Source organism: Zootermopsis nevadensis, unplaced genomic scaffold (genome assembly GCF_977971745.1).
Source record: "Zootermopsis nevadensis isolate Lab colony 2312 unplaced genomic scaffold, Znev_1.0 Znev_ptg000001l, whole genome shotgun sequence".
Taxonomy (NCBI): Eukaryota; Metazoa; Arthropoda; class Insecta; order Blattodea; family Termopsidae; genus Zootermopsis; species Zootermopsis nevadensis.
In genome coordinates this window covers 21,697,501-21,717,327 of record NW_028259133.1, presented here as the reverse complement: position 1 = coordinate 21,717,327, position 19,827 = coordinate 21,697,501, and the positions used below count along the sequence as shown (strand labels likewise).

Below are 19,827 nucleotides of genomic sequence, written 5' to 3'. Positions count from 1 at the left end.
TGGTTGGAAAGCCAGTTGTGAAAAGGTGACTTTATATAAAATAAGAGATTGTCAATCTTGTTCTTCTGGGTTGTGACGCCGTGTAGATTATATGGCAGATACCGACGTTTCGGAGAAACAGTCTCCCAGCATGTTTAAATAATACATTAGAGTCTAGCTAAGACTTTTACGCCGCGTCGTAACCCTGAAGACCAATATCGTCATCTCCACAGCCGTGAGAACCTGAGATCTGACAAGATACGAGGTTGGTGTTGGACTGGATCTTAAAATAACCGAGGCAGAACAGGGTGAGGTCGCGTCACAAACTTGCGGGACTAAAATTTATTAAACTTGTTGCAGCAGAGTATAAATAGTTTTCCCCCGTTCTGATTAAGTCGAGAAGAATGAGATGGGTTGGGCATGTAGCGCGCATGGATGGGACAAGAGGTGTGCACCGGGTGTTGGTTGGGAAGCCTGAGGGGAAGAGACCTCTGGGGAGACCTAGACGTAGATGGGAGGATAATCTCAGGCGGGATCTATGGGAGATAGGAGTTGAAGGAGACTGGATTCTGTTGGCCCAGGACAGGGTCCGGTGGAGGGCTTTGGTTAATTCGGTGATGAACCTTCGGGTTCCGTAAGCCATCTGGTTGGTTGGGTCCACTATTTGGGAAGCCTGAGGGGAAGAGACCTCTGGGGAGACCTAGACGTAGATGGGAGGATAATCTCAGGCGGGATCTATGGGAGATAGGAGTTGAAGGAGACTGGATTCTGTTGGCCCAGGACAGGGTCCGGTGGAGGGCTTTGGTTAATTCGGTGATGAACCTTCGGGTTCGGTAAGCCATCTAGTTAGCGTTTGGGTGGAACAGATTCTGAAATGTGAAAAGACGAAGTACTTGTCTGGCGCAATGAACCGTGTCTTGCATCAGCCGCCGCCTTTACTCTGGCTGACTGAGAAGATCTTCGTGTTTTTCCTCGCTGTTCGTATCTGAGTGAGGTAACCACGTCTACGGACTGGCCACGTGTGGCTTAATACTGGGTGAGCATATCCCATATCGACGTCGTGAAGAACTGGCATCTTGGTATGACAGCAGCGCTGGCTGTGTATTTCTTTTCCAAAGATACCGGGTTTAAATCTAGGACGAGGTACCGGATAGCCTGGCTGCTTTTCTCGTGGCATTCTTGTCTTTGCAACTGACTTCCAGTACGTCACGACCACTTCCACCCAAGTCTGACCGTATTCACCATGAGCATGTGTGTAGGTTTCAGAAGTTGTATCATTTGTGTTTTCCGATTAAAACTTTGTGCGCTTTTCCTATCTCTCTATCAGGCGCACTGCATGCCCCAGCTGTGTTCTTTAACCTGGTCTCCTTGGTAATAGACCATCAAGTTACGAGAACAGTTTTCGAAATTCCTCGTTGTGTGATTTTACCTCCGTCTCGATTAAAGTCGGTCATACCTTTTAAACTGCTACGTATAGAAAAAGTCATTTTTAGTTTTCCATCGCTGAAACACGGAACTGGATTCGCGTTAACTTTCTCCCAACATGACCAATCCGCCACTGAGGAGAAGCAGGCAGACGGCCCCCCACCCCCCTCTGCGTTATAATGATTACATCATCAGAAATACCAGCGATGGTGGCGGGCAGGCATGCAGGCCGTGATGAGGAATTGACTCAGTGCGTTGTTTGCGAGTGACAAGTGTTGTTTACTTTTCTTATCGTCCTGTACTTATCTGCTGGCTAAGTTTCGAAACTGGCAGAAGTGGCTCTGAGCTCGCGGTTAGGCCTGTGATCTGCTGTTTGGCAATTTTATTTTAAGGCGCGTATTTTGGAGAACGTCGACGAAACTGTGTCAGGTGTGCTCTTGGGGTCCGGATGTGAAAGTTCGCTTGTTCTGTATATGAACAGAAGTTTGCTGAAGAATTACCATGACAGGTCCGTTACCAAGGCGATGTTCTGGTTTATAGATGCAGTGGTGGAACTGACCTGCCACCTGTCGTGTGTTTGATGCCCGCATCTGTACGCCGTAATACTGATGTAATGTATCGAAACTTAAGAAATTAAAAATGAAGTTGTCTCTCGAGGGTTAATGATTAACCGTACCGGTGTAGAATTTAGTCTGTGTTACGTAAAATTGGTTCCCAGCTCCACCGACGGGCATACACGAATAGAACCCGCTGTTCGTTTGTTTTTTGAGTTCGATTCATTTTGCTACGACTCTCAAGTGTTTAAGCTCATTTTAGCCGCTTAATGCCCAGTGGTAACTGTGCCATGTGGTCATAAAATCAATAAATCTGCAATTTTCCCCACCTAATACATGTATGAGGTTTGTATGATTCTCAGAATAAACAGCGTTGACCATTTGAACGTCCGGGCTTTGAGACCGTGCAGGGATCCTTTTCGTCAGCACAGCGTCCAGACAGGACCAGTGGCGGGTTTTTGTTAACACGGTAATGAACGTTGGGGTTTCGTAGAAGGCGGGAAATTTACCGACCCTCTCAGTGACTGTTAGGTTCGTGTTCCCATGGAATCGGTCAGGCCTACTTAAAATGAGACTTTTTGTCCGTGTTTATGATTTATGCCTTCAGGTATTTTATTTGCCTTTCTGACTGTGGTAGTTTATTGATTCTTGGGATTAATTAGGACGCCCACGAAAATCCGGTTTTTCCGTTCGTCTTTCTGAAATTTTAACATTGCACGCCCTTGTGGTCCGATTCCAAAATGTTGACTCTGTTGCAGGCGGATGTAGGAGGGAATATTCTTTACTCGATCCGCTGACAAACGTTACATATAATTCGTGGAATATTACTCAGCAATAGAAAATGAAAGGAGCTGAAGCAGGCGTTTCATTCCACTTTCTCATACTTGTTGAATTATCAAAGGAAAACGCGACTCGAGGACCGGTTAATCAGCGGATTCTGACGTTTAAGTACGCTCATACATAAACATCGCTAGAAAGGAGAATAACAAGTTTCTTCGCAGGTGAAGGCACGTGTGGTATTCCCAGGTGATGTCTTCGCTTCAGGTTATCCGATCAAGATGCCTTAGGCATTGCTCATTTCCACAACACTTAAGTTACTTTATACCCCGCCCATTTCATTCGCCTTAATCTGATCGCTTTGTCAATTAATATTCGTTGAATATCGCAAATTATGAAATTTCTCGTATTCATTTCTCGTTATTTAATCACTTTCAGGTCCAAATATTCTCCTGAGCACACTTCTGAAAACATAAAAACAGTCTATTTTAAGTGCGTAGGTTTGTTGACGGTCCAAATTTCACGTTTTATCTTTTTGTTGTTTCAGATGGCTTTAAACAGTTCAGAGGTTGATTACAAATTCCGTGTTTATTCGCTGAATGTCCTGAGTTATGTAGGCTCAAAGTGAGGACGGTGTTGCATAATTTTTTGTACGGCACAGTGCGTTATTAACCTGGGATTATTCCCATTGCTCGTCTGCTGGTGGCGGTAGCGATGACATTGCGTGGCTTTGTCGACGTCCATAGTTATGGATGCCTGAAAGAAAGATTTCTTTACTTGGAAGTTGAAAGAGTAGATCAACGGTTGATTCAGCAGTTCAGTGTAGTTGTGAAATGCGACTGTAGGGTTGGCGCGTGTTCGGTGCAGTGCAGATACGCCCCGAGATACGATACTCTGTTGAATAAAAGTGCTATGATATTGGTGATTCACTGCATTGCCGCCTCCTGTGTGCTTTGGACTTTTCTCTGTTTCTGTCGTCAGGTCGAAAAATGCCAGAAGGTAAATTATATTTTAATTAACCTTATATTCATTTCGATACTTGCACTTGTGTTAATTTTGGAAGGGATATGCGAGGCATGTAGCACGCATGGAGGGTGGTGACGTGTGTCTTAAAACCTGAAGGGAAGATGCTACTTGATTGCATAGGATTTGTCTGTTTAGGATCTTAGGATCCAGCGTGTGGCTTTTGTGAGAACGGTGATGATATTCCGGCAGAGACAGGTTGATGCATTCACCGAGTTTTACAGGCATCTTTTAGGAAGAGTTTAGAAAAAATATTCAAAATTTTCGAAAAATCAAAAAATGCTGGAAATTGTCTGAAAAGCGCACATAACCAAAAAATTTCGAAATTTTTGAAAAAAAATTTGAAGGTAAAAATTTTCAATTTTATGTTTACTGCACACAATACACTCGTTTTAAAATCTGGTTTCGCGCGTGAGGTTCAGTCATTGCCGCACTGTAATTTCAAATTTCACAAACGAGGTGCCCCCCCCCCCTCCGAAGCGTCCCGTTATCTTAAGCTGCGTTTATAGTGTAAGTGTTGAAAAATTAATATGGAGCGGTGCCAGAACTGTGACGTCACAAATCTACAATGCAATATTTATTAGCTCCGTCAGCCCGGGTTATCGGATGCCACTTTATCGGCACGATGAATGTTCAGGGAATCGATCCAGATCCCCGCCACTGTCCACGGCTACGCCAATAACATTTATCCTTGCGGGGTTTAACTGCCCAACCTAAAAACATGTGACCTCCGCGCCCTCTAACGGAAAAGCTAAAACTTTTTAGCGGGGGGGGGGGGGGGGTTTCTCGAACTTTTCCATACCTGGGGACCACATTTATCATTTCTTATCCGCTGACGAGCCGCGAGATTAGTGTCTGCATCCACAGTCAAATTTTCTTCATCACACAAGGTGACGCTGTACCTCACAAAATGTCCGCGGGCCGCGGAGTGAAAACCCCTTGTCTAGCGCTATTATCTGCGTACGATATTGTCTGCACCTGGTAACGTGGATAGTAGCTAAGAATGCCAGGAATTCCATCATCATCTTATCAGCTCATGAGGTCCTGTGTCTCGTGTATCAGGTCCCTTGATGGTTTCTAGTTCAACATAGCAATGTCAGAAGTTAACAATCTTAAATGGTGTTGGTAAATTGACTCTGGCATCTCAAGGTTTTGTATCTTTGCTTGTCACTAAGTAACTAACAAACTCCTTGGTGGCAGAACCCGTAGGTTCAACAGCGATAACACCAAAACCCGCCAGCTTGTCACTGTTTTCAAAAATAGATAACAAAGAGTTGGACCTTGAGGCAGAATTGCGAAGAGGTCTGTTTCATTTCCTGTTTATTTGAATACGAAAATAGGCGTCTTTTTCATGCGTCGGTTTCAAGGTCTCGCATTCCTCACGTCATTTCACTTGAACGTGGCTTTCATTTGTCTCGTAGTACAGTAACCTCACGGCAGTGACGTCATATCCGCAGAATATGACACTTTATTTCATGGTGTTCATGAAGTTTGTAATGATCTCAAGCCAACCTGCAAAGCGAGATTTAGTCAGTGCAAAGTTGTGGATGAACACAAGCATTAATCTCTAAAGCCCGTGGTTGGAGCCGTAAATTTGTTATTTATTGGACTATCTGAGCATGCTCTGGTTTTAACCCTTTCTGACCGACGGACTGCGAAGTTGCGAGTCCCTCTTACAGCTGCATTGAAACAATACTTAACCCTTTGAAGCCGAAGATCGTCTGAATATTATTTACGAATTCAGTCCGTACCGCGAAGAAAACACTACACCTCACCATTACGAAAATCAGCTGGTTAACCCTTTGAAGCCGAAGCTCGTCTTCATAATATTTACGAATCCAGACCGTACCGCGAAGAAAACACTTCACTTAACCATTAGAAGTCGAATCAGGCGGTACCACATAAGATTTAACAAAAGAACATCCCGGTCAAAGCCTTAATGAAGACTTAATAAAGTTTCGGCAAGATCAAGACCCTTCTTTGAGAATGGGGTTACAATTATTTCTCTGATTGTCTCGGTAGGAATTGCGTTATTCGAACAACTGAAGTCGGGTTTATGGTTAAATAAATTAATCATAAGGATTGTAGGATTCACGGGACCTTTGTAACTGACCTGACGACAGAAACAGCGCTATATCAGTCATATGAGTTAGTTTCTTGTTGTCAGCTATCCACAGTTTCCGAATTAATTTATTTTGGATTTGTCACCCCCTTCTGAACAATTCTACCTTTAACATCTTATGGGAACTGAACGAGTATTTTGCGGTGCTCTGAGTGTGAAGTTCAACCGCGATGTACAGACGCACGGACACGCCCCGGCTGGCTGTGCCCCGTCCGGAGTCTACCGGATGAAAGGAGAAACGCTGAGATTGACGGTAACAAGTAGCTACTGTGGGCAAGCGAACGTGTGTGGAGAGAAGGTGGATTAAAATTTGTATTTTAATCACGTAGACAAAGCGAAACATGAAAGCAAACGCAACTGTTAGTACGAGTAAAATCCACAGGACCGTGAGAATAAATATTTTTTCCCCATGCAAAACTTCAGACAAGGCTTACAGCGAATTGTTGAAAGTGGTTTTGAATTAAGTAGAGTTTTACGGAACAGGCTCTTGGAAACAAACCCCCAGATATATATGCATACAGGCCTACACATCATAAATGCAGCACCTTGGAACGCTGTGCGTCAGAAGATCATTAAGATAATAATACCTTTTTTCTGCAGACTTCAGACAACACAATGCAACGTCGTTCTGAGCCAAGCAGTGTTTTGAGTTACAGACGAATTATAAATTCCTTCAGGCATACGCATCATGACTGCTTTGTTTTCGTTTCGCCCGGCACAGTGGTTAATTAATCGATGCTCTTAATAATTTGCTTTCATAATCTACAAGTAAGAAATTCAAAAATTCAAAAGCAATTTTAACGTAGCTCATGGTTATGTTGGCAGCGCTGAAAACATTACGAACTTTTCTTCATTAGTTTCGTGGAGCAGAATGCCGTCACTTGTTGATAAGCTGATTGTAGTCATTCAGCTGGCCAATAAATGTTCTTCCTTTTATGGAAACCCAAGGTCCATTCCTTTGTTCACAGAAGCCAACCACGTGATCCCATTTTATGCCAGTTTAATCCAGTCCATATTCTTTCAACGTATTTGTTGAAAATGCTTTTTAATATTATCGTCAAATATATTCCTAAGAACCAATATCTCAGTAGTTTGCTTCAGTGCATTAATGATCTCTGAGACTTACTGGGCTCTGTGGTGAGAAGTGGTGAGAAGTTTTTGGGCCTTTAGTGGAAGACGAAGTTTTATAACCGAGTTTACAAAAACCGCATATTCCATGAGTTTAGGATAATATTTTCAGGAATGCGGTCGCCCGTGAATTTTCCGGCGTGAATTTTTTTTTTTAGTTTCCGTTATTTTCCTCTTTGATAACGGAAGGTGTGACGGGGGGGGGGGGCGCTAGAAGGCGAGCGCCCACTCACAATTCCTCCTGGCCGAGCATTTCAACCGCGTGCGCTGCTGGACACTCACGCATCTAACCGTATCAACGCTTCCATCCCATGTTTTTTTTCGTGAGAAGCGCGTTTCATAAATTATTGTTATGTTTACTGCGGGAATCTCTGCCCTTTTTTTCACGTTTTAATGCATACTTCAACGTGGACATTCTTTTTAATATCGCGTGGGGAAATTTTTTTTTTCCACCCGTGTACGAATTTAGTTATGCGTGTCGTGGCAGCTGTGGAGCTGTCTTTTGACTGTTCATATGATTTCGCTGGTTTTTGTGCTAAAAATTAAAAAATGCTCCTGGCGTCAACCAGAGGGCAGGACGTTGTAATGGGGGTGCCAACCAATATGTCGTGGTGCGTGCTGCTGGGACGCAGAGGTGCATTAAGTGACATGCTTTGTTTAAACACATGAAGGCCCCTGGCTTTATCCACTCGTGCGCTCCTTGACACTTCTTCGTCGACCGAAATTGAATTTTCAGTTGCTGTGGAGACCAGCACGCAGGTTTGAAATATTAAATAAACGCGAACTTACAGAGGAGTTACCTTAATTTTTAATTTATTTGTTATGGTAATGTTCATAAGTCAGGTTGGATAATTTGTATAAATCATTTATCTTGTTTCGATGAACATGATAGTATTCAATGCTCTGAGAGGAACGTATCAGAATGAATATCACGGATATCATAAGTGGCTCATCTCGATACGTGTTTTTTTTGCAGAATCTAATCACAGGGCCGATAACCTTAAAAGGGATTTGCTTTATAGAACGAGTAACCTGGAACGTGCGTCTGGTAAAATGTGTCAGGCGTGAGATTTAATCACGAGCGTCAAGAATATCAGTTCTGCCGATAGAACTGGCGAACTGGGCAGTTCGTGTACACTGCGATGGCGAATACCGCCCGTTTCTTTGTTAGTAACGCGCAGAACTATGGTCGGAGCAGTGCATTTTAATTAAACGGACAGTATGAATTAACCTCGTCTGGCCGGTTATAACAGTAAAAGTTGGGGAAAATTAATAAATTAAAACAAGCATACGGGTGTCCTCAACCGTGCGGTGAGCAAACTGTACAAATCACATACAACTGCACTGAACGTGCAGACCTCAGTGCACAAATGGCCTTACGCGCTCTTGTGAGACGCGTCCGGATGTGATTAAAAATTTTACAAAAAAAAAAAAAATCTTTACTTTCAAATGCCTTCGGACTACAGGATTCATTTCGAGTTTTTTGGGAAAAAATTGTCGGTGCTGGACTTCTGGGTACTGACGCCGTATGGACTTGTAGGTAAATCCTAAAGTTTCGGAGGAATACACTTCCTCCTTCTTCAGGACTGAAGATTTTAAACTTTCACATAATCCCTGAAGATGGAGACAGTGTTTTTCTCCCTGAAATTTGGTCTCTGCCCGCAAGTCCACATGCGTTTCGACTCAAAACACCAACATCGACACCACTGATTCACACCCTCTTGATCGTTGTATCTCTACTTTTTCTTTAGGTTGGTAATCGATATGAAGGCCCATATGGCCTGCATTCTCTCAGGCAACGCATTTGGAAAATATGATCAGGCCTGCTCCTTTAGGGGCAATCTTTGCATTCGTTTAGGGACTGTAGGATCCCGAAAAACATTTTATTTCATCTATCAGTCTTGAAGTATCATGACTTTTACACTGAGAAATTATTACATCATGAAAAATATTTATTATTTTTACGTATATTAGAAATAATTGAAATTATGAACCAAAAATTGAATTCTACTCTCGAGTAGAATAACTAACCCCATGGAGCAGAATATTTTTTTGCAAAGTTGTTACTCACTCAGGTACTCGAGAATTTGTGCGTCTTTTATGGAACCTGAAGGTTCAGTCCGTTCCTCACAAGAGCCCGCCACTGCATCCTATCCTTCTCTTGAATAATGCGGTCCACACCCCTGCGTCTTACTTCTTTAAACTCCGTTTTGTTAATATCTAATTTTGGTGCTGAGTGGTTAGCACTCCTGCTTCGTATTCGAGAGGTTTTGAGTCAATATATCGACCCAGAAACACGCTATCCCGAGATCATCCGTGACTTTCTTCAGGTCCTACCTCAGCACTTTAATGAGTTATTAAGAATAAATTAAATTAAATATTATAGGGCATTTTCCCTTCAGTGTATTAATGTCAAAACGTGTGAATCGTTACGTGCTTCTTGGTTTGATCACTTTGAAAAAGAAAAGAATTACGGAATTGTGTAATGACGAGTAATCTGTTCCTCGGTGTAAGCTCGATGCTACTTGTGGTGTTGTTGCTCGTAGCGGCCAGTATGTGTACATTTTTATGTTACCCTTCCATTGCAGACACAAGTAGACAATTGTAATTACTAATGGAAACACGGTGCCTGGCTGTGTTTACCCTCTCTTGCGTGGGTTTCTGTAAATTAAATGTTACGCGCCCAGAACACTGGAACCCAGGTGGCTCCAGCATAGCCAGCTCCGTGAAGCACATTCCTCCTTGAGAAGCTGGTAGTCGTTCAGCTACTCAAGACATTCATTGCCGTGTTCACAACATCCCACCATCGGTCTGACACGAGCCAGATTAATCCAATTTTTATCCTGACATCCCGTTTGGTTCCTTTCGAAAGCATTTAATATTATTACACCGTAAACCCGCAGGTCTTCCGAGAGAGATTTCTTCCCTTCAGGCGTAGCGACTGGCATTTTGTTTGCATATTCATCTTTCACGTCCGTGATTCGTTTTCCGTCCACCAAACGCTCGCTCGTACGTTTCTGAATTACGTCATGTTTTGTGATTCGCTGTGCCTTATTGTGTATTTAGGCGCTGGAGTAATAATTAATAGTTTAGCATGCGTTTTATTCCAGGTCTGTTCAAAGGGTCTACAACTCCGGGTCCTGAGGGCGGGTCTCGGTCGTGCCCTGCTGAGCGTCCCAAAACCTTGCGAAGGCTGAAGCATGTTTATGACGTAGCGGGGCCGAACGGAGCTATCTGCAAGGCGGAGGACGGCGGGAGGTCTGCCTCGTGTTCCCGGGGCAGTTCAGGGGTGACAGGCCCTGGTATCGACAAGGCGCAGTCCCTGTCCATCCTCAGTCCCTTCGATGAACAAGAAGAGTGGGCAAAAATATCTGAGATCATGGCGTCCTTCGGCACTGGACTCGTCCGGGAGTCGGTGTTCGTCAGCGAGCTGGAGAAAGAGTTCCAGTCGAGGCTCGGTGAGTGCAGGCCTCACTGTGTTTCCTTGAGGCTCCAGTTTGCTTTGTAACAGTTGTCGCCAACTGAGCCGTGTGTCTTGGCCTCTGGAACAGCTGAGTACGAGCACGTAAGTGTGTCGAGTCAGATATTGACGTCTGCGCGTACTGCCTTGTTTTGCAGGCATGACTCGATCGGCGAGCAGCAGCCCCTTGGCCGCCTCCGGTTCTACCGGAGGAACTTCTTCGGTAGGCCAGTGGCTCGGCGGTCTCGGTCTGGCGGATTACGAGTCCCTGCTTCGTAACAACGGTTACGACGACCTGGACTTCATAGTGAGTAAACACTTGGTCCGGCGGTACAACGCCAAAAGGCTGAGTTCTGTTTGAGAAACTGGCAGTTGTTTATCCAGTCGAGAAATCCCGCTCCGTCTATTTTTCCCAGGGTTTATTAACCTCGGTCACAACACAGAATCCCATGTCTTGAGCCAGATCTTGTACACCTCATACCCCTCTCTCGTCATTCACGTGTCTTCCTGTCCGAGCTTAAATGTTCCACGTAGTCTGTTTCTCTGAGATTTTCCGACAGCATTTTGTTACGCAATTCTGGTTTCTCCCATGCATGCTACACGTCCCTCTCATCTCGTGCACAGTAATGGCTACTGAAAATTGGAAATTTCTGACATGTTTCTACACGCAGCCTTCCCGATCCTTGCGTTACTTTCTCTTTCCTGTTCTCAGGCACCCTTCGTCTGTGGTTTTATTCTCTTTGGGCGAGAAACCAAGTTCCACACCCGTACAAAATAAAACTGTAGAGTTATAGGTGGGATTTCAGGTTCTTGTGGCGGTGACTATGGACGTGGTTGTCTTGTGGGGTATTGCGCCATATGGTCTCGTAGAAATTGACTGAGGTTTCAGAGACACTTACTGCTTCCATCATCAAGGCGATTATCGCCAGAAGTCAGTCATCGTCATTATAGTGTATGGGCTCGGTTTTACATTATCGTTTTCCTGCATTTAGCCTAAATTGGATTTATTTCCAGTGTGGGGTTCTTGAAGACCAGGATCTTAAGGAGCTGGGCATCGACAACGAACAGGACCGTAAAGTCATTCTGGAGTCTGCAGGCAGTTTGCCGTGCAAAGTGCACGAACAACAGAGCATCGGCTTGAACAACAACAACGCTAAGAGCCCGACGTCGGCAGTGGGGTGCGGGGGGAGAGGAGATCCTGAGGGCCAGGACGACGAAAGCGGCGATGAATCTGCAGTGGACCGGTGGCTTCGCAGCATCCGGCTGGACATCTACAGAGACACGTTCCGCAAACACTTGTACACGGACATGGATAGAGTTCGACGGATATGGGAGGTCGAGCTGACCGCAGTACTCGAGATTCATCGCGTCGGACACAGGAAGAGGATCCTGGCGTCAGTCAGCAGTCAGCATCCGCACGGCAGCCATGGCCCCAACCTCGATGACATCAACGCTGACCTCAATCTTTTGGTGAGTTTGTGACCGGTCGAGGAGACGAGTCAGGGACCAGAAGCAGTTCACAAGAGGCCGCCACTGAACTCTGTCCAGAGCCAGCTTAATCCAGTCCACGCCCTCTCTCTGTCTCTTTAAAACACGTCTTTGCCGGAAAACCAGAACGGCATATGCCACACCCTTTCTGCGTGGTCACTTTAGGCATTAAACGACATCAAAGGAGCGAAAGTAGATCACTCTTGCGCTGTTCTTGGTTATTTTCGCCTCTTCAACCAGTTCGCATACGGAGAATTTTTTTTTTTGTATATATTAACTACGTTCATTAGAATGTTTAATTATGGATTTTCATCGTACATTTGCTGTACCCAGGTGTAGAAGACAGGACTCTCCGATGCACTCAGTGTTTAACAAAGTCATGGAGTCATGACTTTAATTAACACGCTCCTAAATATATGATGTAGCTTCCCCCCCCCCCCTCGAGGGCTGAATCAGTATGAAATGTTATGACGAGTGAAGTTGATATTCTCTGCTCATGAATTTCGTACGAGACGTCGCGTTTTAATGTTGTGTTGTCGTCCCAGAAATAATTTCTTTTTCAGGTGGGAGAGTAAGTTCGTTGGTTCAGCGATAACATTTTTTTTCGCATTTGCTTCATTCAGTTTGTGACCACGATATTATAAACGTGCATTTCAGAATTTTAAAATTATTTCGATTGCATTCTTAAATAATGTGACCCTCACCTCTGCAAAGATTGCGCGTGATTTTTTTTTATTTTACTGTATATTGTTGCTAATTAATATGGACCATGTCCTGCTGGAGTTCGGTTGAACCTGTGACCAAAACCAGCGCCTGTTGGAACACTTCCCTCACACCACGTCACAGCAGCGTAATTTCATCCATACGCACAGTGTATCTGTCTCTCTCGCAATCAATTACAACCGTTGCGAATGGAATAATTATCCCTCGGATGTGTTAGCATATGTATCAGGGCAGCCCTTCAGCAGTGTGTATGCCTCCTGCCCTTACCGCCCGGCAAAACACAGGTTAATTAGCTACTACTGCTAGTAGCATGTCTGCACAACGTGTGATCAAAACGTATCGGGACAGGAGTCCATGCTGTTACCCGCATAGCAGTCGGGCGTTCTCGTGTTGCCCGATACGTAAAATGTTGTGTTTCTTCCATTGTTACAAGCATCTATTTTGAACTCCGCAAGATTGACTGTCTTCTGGGTTGTTGTGTTGTGTAGTCTGGTAGAAGTTTGCCGACGTTTCAGAGGTGCATTATCAGGCCCTGACAAACGAGGTAACAAGCACATCTTCCCCCCTTGAGAACTTCAAATCTCACTCCGCAAATGTTGTGTGCAGTTTTACCTGTGATCGCTATGACGTCATCAAATTAAGTTTCTTTAAGGCTTTGACCGGGATGTTCTTTTGTTAAATCGTATGTGGTACCGCCTGATTCGACTTCTAATGGTTAAGTGAAGTGTTTTCTTCGCGGTACGGTCTGGATTCGTGAATATTATGAAGACGAGCTTCGGCTTCAAAGGGTTAACCAGCTGATTTTCGTAATGGTGAGGTGTAGTGTTTTCTTCGCGGTACGGACTGAATTCATAAATAATATTCAGACGATCTTCGGCTTCAAAGGGCTAAAATTTGCCCGGAGCTAGATCTGTATGGGGGTTGGGTGGGGTTCTAGCCACCCGGTTTCTTTCCAGAAATTTCTGCACAGACAGACACAAAGCAGATTGAGTGTGATATTTGTTGTGACGGAGTTAACAATCTTCTGTGTGACGTTTCACAGAAGATATCTCAGGACGTATTCTCATAGACGCAAAATCTGTATATAAATACTTGTTGATCGACAGTCTGTAATCGTGATTTCCATTCCAAAAGGAAATTTACGATGACGTAGGCTTGTATTTCAGTACCTGTTTCGTTTGTCTTAATACAGGATTTTCTCCCTGTCCTTACTTCATAAAGCGTCGCTACTAGATGGCACGGTACTATTTTTAAATTAACAGTAAATGATTCGTCACACAGTATTCTACCGCTATCTGTGTACGTAATACTGAAGTGTTCTGCTCTTAACTCCCGGTTCGGAACATTTTGATCGCACATTGAATCTCGGAGCCCACTTTGCAAATGGCAATTGACGATCAGCAAAAATATTGTCTCTGTTCCCAGTGTGCTTGTTCACCGGAGGATTTGGCGCCAGGGATTTCTTCATTTACGTGTCCCTTATAGTGCACAGAACAAAAGTTGTCCCTCTGATGCGAAAGGGATTGCTTTTTAGGGGCAGTGAGATCAACAAAAATGTATGAAACAACAAACCCCGTCCCTTCAGCCTCGTCCCTCATCAATGACAGTGTTTCGTGATTGGATGATCACTTTTGAGTACGTATTACGAACACTTCAATGTCATCTGTACTTTGCTGAATGAGTAACTTAATTAGACAGTGGATTAGCCCAATCAGAGGTAGAGATTACTCGATTGAAGGAGTCTGCAAAATGGAGCTGGTAAGAGCTTTGTTTCCAGTCCCCAGTAAGAAGTACCTTCTTCCGTTTGATGATGGTTTGTGAAAGAGAGGAAAATTCCCTTCTTTTTAAGTTCGTGTAATTCGTAGGAGATCTCCATTGTTTTTCGTACAGCCGTGGACTATTATAACTGGCCAGAAAGTTTTGATATTAGCAGCATTCACCGTCTACGCGATGGACCAATGTTCAGCTTCACGCCCCGTCCTCTTTATCCCACGGGAATAGCCCCGAATTCCCATTTACAAGGAAGCTGAGCTATCCCCACAGAAGATCTTGACGCAGTAACTAAGGGAGAATTGTTTTGCCCCTGCCAGGAATCGAACCACGAGTTATGAACGTCTTTTTTTTAAATAAATTGGAGTTTCACGACGTTTGTATCGACGTTTCTCAAAGTCTCTAGTTTAATCACAGCTTTGAATGTTTTTAACGTACGATTACATCTTTTCAGACGACGTCGTTAAGCAAGCATGTCCTGTGTGTCGTGTTGCAGAAGCACAGGAGATAGTGGGCTGGAGTGTTGCTGGTGGCATACCATTCAGGTGTGTGCTACTGTGCACTGATGGCTTGTCGAGCCGTGAAATAGGCAATACTGCACAACCCGTTGGCAATGCCATGTGATGATAACAATTAACGCGCACCATGTGATGGCCTCAGTCCGACAGACCTCGGTTCAAGCCCTGTCAGTGGGACTTCCATCCGCTTGGATTGCGGTTTGAATACCGCCGTGTTTATCGGATAGATGGGTTCATATTCAATGCAGAGGCTACTCAGCGTCGCTTTGAGGAACGTGCTGCCTCCGTATTTGGGGTAGAGTAGTGAAACTCACCGGCGTTTCTACAAGTACTTCTTGTTTCTTTCAAATTTCAACGATAAATAAATGTCAGTAACGTTTTGAGAGGAATTTGCTACATTCCTCTTGGCATGGAGGGAAAAATGTGTAAAAATTTTCAGTAACAAAACTTCAAAAGACTGGGTATTTTGAATTGTAGGCGAAGATGGGATATATGAAATATAATGTAAATATGTGGTCTGGATTCAGCTGGCTCATTATAGGGTCCAGTGGTGACCTCTTGTGAACACGGTAATGAACCTTAGGGTTCCACAAAGGGCGAGGTATTTATTGACCAGCTGAGCGACTATTGGTGTATGAGATTTTTCTGTTTCACTGGTTCGTATTCCGTAGAAATCGAACATTCAACTCCTGAAGGAAGAAATACGGGAGAAGCTTCCCGTCGTGCCAGTTACGGGAACCCTGAGGCATAACCACAAGAAATGTCGACCGGCCCCTCCGCCCCCGACGTCAGCGAACGGCTCAGGAGTCGGTAGTGACCTGGAGATCAGGGCGCCGTCCGAGCTGCTGGTGGGGGTGCCAGCTACCCTGACCACACAGTGGCGACACAGCCCGCAGGATCTGGTGTCCGGATCCGTGAACTATGTGGCGAATGTAAGTACCGCTGAGAGAACTTGGCCTCGCTTCGGCGCCGGACACGAGCAGTAATACTGACGACAAGGTAGCAGAATCCCTCTTGAGAAGCTGATAGTCACTCACATAACCAAATTCCCCGCCTTTCATGGAGCCTATCCCGAACCCGATAAATTAATCTGCACCATCATGACATGTGCATCGCCTCTGAAACGTCTGTGAACGTCTATCAGACTACGCGGTTTAACATCCGAGATGACAGCCAAAATTTTATATTTTTGCCTTCTGGGTTCTCAGGGCATGTATTTTTGTCCGTGGTTACAAATGTTTCGGCGGTACATTCAACCTCCGTCTTCAGGGTTGAAACATTAGAAAATTATTTTTCGTTTCTTGAACTTATATTCATTTTTCCCTGCATCATTACAGAGTAACACAGGGACGTTCTTCTGGGTTGTTACACGTGTGGACTTGTATACTAAACTGAAGGTACTGTCTCCTACCTGAACCCTGAACCCTGAACTTTGCCTGTGATGTTGCTGTTTGCTAAGTTACGTTAGGATTCGTGTCATTTTGTTTTGATCATCGCAGTACCTGGGCTCCACCGTCGTGAAGGAACTGAGAGGAACTGAGTCCACCAAGAAGTCGATCCAGAAGTTGAAGAAGTCTTCAACTTGCACCAAAGACGCTAAAGCGACACCAGACATCATACTGGCCATCTCATACCGCGGCGTCAAATTCCTGAACACGATTACCAAGGTACTTACACTTCAGTTACGCCAACCACAGTCCTTGAGTTGCGTCTTGTGGTAACTTTACGTTTTACAAAAATGTCTTCGCCCGGTTTTCGTGAATTCAATTGTTGGAAGGCCGCCAACTCGTCTAGAGCACTTTTTACCTGACATCGACAATAATGTCTGTCTGCGTTCCAACTTCGGACCAGTTCTGAGCTGGTTCTTTAACAATGACGACCGTCGATGTATGAGATAATGTTTGGAGTTTAGAAGCGTCTGATTCCATTGTTGAAGATATAATAACTTTTGTATTACTAATAAACATGACTGTAAGCATAAAATATTTTAATATCTCAGTAATATAATTTATTTTGTGTTGGTTAATTATAGTTTATAGTAGTAGATTATTATTTACTAGTATATAAAATGTTATAATTTAAATATTTAAACATTCAAGCATGTTTCACGTGCTGGTACATGTTACTGTTTCGTATTCATTTTAACATTTTTATGTTTTTAAAGTTACTCATTGTTGTTCTTTCGTCTTGTTTTCGTTCTACCGATCTGAGTAGTAAACGGTACTGAAGTTAACTTCAATATTTTACGCAGAGTACAGAACTGTTATTCATTTGTTTGTACATTTATCGTCTTTTTCACATCGCGGAACTCTTCTGACTAAGCGATTTAACACGGTCCGTGCCCAGTTACGTAGTATTTTATTTGTAATTTTGGAAATGCCATTAACATTTCTCTGTTTTCAGAGTGCATTTATTACAAATTGACGTGAAATCAAATGTCAGACATGACAGTAAAATTTTTTGTTTCCACAAAGTCTTCGTATGCTGTGTGTTGTAATTGTAATATCTGAGGTCTGATCTTTCGGGACCTCGACGTGACGTCGATATTTCTCAGGAACTGGTGTGTGGACATGAGATCCGTAACATCCACTGCGCCTGCCAGGACGCCGATGACCTCACACATTTCGCGTACATTACCAAGGACCACGCCAGCAAGGGTCACTACTGTCACGTGTTCTGCGTGCAGACCATGGTACGTGGCCTCTTGTTAACATCCATTTTGCGCGCTGCTGTGACCGAACGACAAAATGGCGCGGAAGTAATGAACCTTTGCATCCAGATTTCCTGCTATTTCCTGTTGTAGCGGAGTCCATCCTGAGAAACTGATTGTCCCTCAGCTGGTCATGAAATTCACCGCCTGTTATGGAAACAAATGGTTCTTTACCGTGTTCAAAAGGTGACTCCACTGGACGCTATCCTGAGCCAGATGAATCCAATCCACAACCTCCAACTCTGTTCGAGATCCTCTTTAATATTATCCGACCATCTACCTCAAGGTCTACCAAGTTTGTTCTGGTCTCTGGTAGCGCTGCAAACATAGAAATGTGAAGATTCTTATCAAATAAGAGTTTATATTAATGAAAACTTCGAAGCTTTAAAGTGATGCTCCTTGCAGGACCAGGCCACAGAAGTTATTCTGACGTTAGGGCAAGCTTTCGAAGTGGCGTACCAGATGGCATTACGAGACCAGGTCACCGGCAGTCGTGGCCCCTGCCACACGCGATCACAGTCGGCGTCCCACATCCTGACAACGACAAACATGCCTCAGCCTGGAACCAACTCTCCTGGTGCACGGAGTAACCACTCCAGGCCACATTCCATTAATGGCCAAGGTCAGGCCAAGGACGCGTCTCCGAACAGCAAGGAAGTAGAAGACTTGCCGTCTGGGGAGGAGTCTGCCGAAACGTCGAAAGGAAATCAAGTGTCTCAGGCTCCTATAGTTCTTACTGAAGAGCTCTAACTGCAAGTTTCAAGACCATTTTGGGTGATTAAGATATTAGCGTTTTTAATGTCTCACGAGTGAACCACTAAGAATTATTACCCACCTTTCGTATTTATTAAAACCTCTTTGTGTCTGAATTTCGTTCCAAGATAAGTCTCGATAGTGACAGGCGAATTTTTTTCAAAGAAATGTTTCAAAACTCCCACACTTTAATTAATCACTTGTAAAGATTTCTTTTGTTACAGTAAGGATATTTGGGGGCTGTGCCGTCAGCCTTCACGCAATGCCCGATCACTGCCTCAGTTGCCGCGTGCCCTAGTCCGAGCGGCAGTCACCAAACGTGCTCACTGTGACGTTCATTCAGTTGCACCGACTTCGATTCTCGTAGTCAAAAATTGTCCATTTGTTTGGTGTTTTGTTTCGATTTACCCTTAAGTCCCCTTCGTGATTTTTGCATTGTGTTCTCCTGGGTAGGAAGAATTCTGAATGTAGAGAAATCATAGGTAAAAGTGACCGTGTTTTTTAACGGGGTCGCGTTGTTTATACATTTACATTGTTCATTTGTAAACAAAATGTGTTTTTTTCCGTAGTGGGGATACAAGAAAGGTGTTCAAAATTTTTTAAAATACAGTATTTGGGGAACAAATGATTGAAGTCTGCGTATAATTTGTTACGAATTCCACAAATGTAACTTCGCTCGCGCACATCGTGTTCTGAGGAGAGAATGGTTTTTAAAATTTTTTTGAAGTAGCGACTAATTAACGCGTTTTTCTGTCCATCCGGACGCAGATTTGTAGCAATTTTATGTGATTAGAAAGGAAACGCAAAGGTGTCTTCGAACTTTTAACATTTAGAGGTCTGTGAATACGACATTTTGCTGTGATTGTATTTATGCATGTGTATATAAGCGATATATATATATATATATATATATATATGTATTTGTGCCATTTTAGTTAATTTCTATTCATTTTCAAGTGTTGTTAACAAGTTTACACGTGCATTAACGGATATTATGTTAAAAAATTATTTTTTAAAAACAAATTTTACGTGAAGATAATTATTTACGATCAAAGTTTCCAATCAGCTGTTTTTGCTGCCCGTATGAAAATCTTTTGGACTATTTTCGTGATGAGTCCAGTCTTGACGTTTTATCTGGCATTGAAGAGCGGTCTGTACGTTTAAATATTCCTTGAAGTTCTGTCATACGTAAAGAATCTTTATCTGATTTGAAAGGAATTGAGAAGGTACAGTTTCTTCATTAAGTGTCATTACTTCCGTTGCGAGTTAAATGCACTTATATTCGACTCGCGTTTTCAAGTATTAGACGCAGAATGTTTCAACAGATTTTAATTAAATTCAGTTTTAAAATTAGACTTTACTAAATAATTATATATAAAAAAGTATCCCCTTCACAT

The 19,827-nt window shown here is 43.6% G+C and overlaps 1 protein-coding gene across 3 annotated transcripts in view; it reads left to right on the top strand.

The window, feature by feature from the left end:
• Nucleotides 1–19,827, top strand: part of LOC110841577 (ankyrin repeat and SAM domain-containing protein 1A-like) — a 63,006-nt gene that overhangs the window by 37,689 nt on the left and 5,490 nt on the right. For 2 of the 3 annotated variants that reach the window (XM_087346335.1, XM_087346331.1), the window contains exons 11-17: nt 10,119–10,466; nt 10,627–10,775; nt 11,483–11,938; nt 15,639–15,899; nt 16,467–16,634; nt 17,522–17,659; nt 18,083–19,827. The exon at nt 18,083–19,827 is cut by the window's right edge and continues 5,490 nt beyond it. In XM_087346335.1, coding sequence (XP_087202461.1) covers nt 10,119–10,466; nt 10,627–10,775; nt 11,483–11,938; nt 15,639–15,899; nt 16,467–16,634; nt 17,522–17,659; nt 18,083–18,427 — 1,865 coding nt within the window. In that variant the 3' untranslated portion in view covers nt 18,428–19,827. The remainder of the gene's footprint in view (nt 1–10,118; nt 10,467–10,626; nt 10,776–11,482; nt 11,939–15,638; nt 15,900–16,466; nt 16,635–17,521; nt 17,660–18,082) is intronic. The other variant, XM_087346332.1, reaches the window with a different exon arrangement.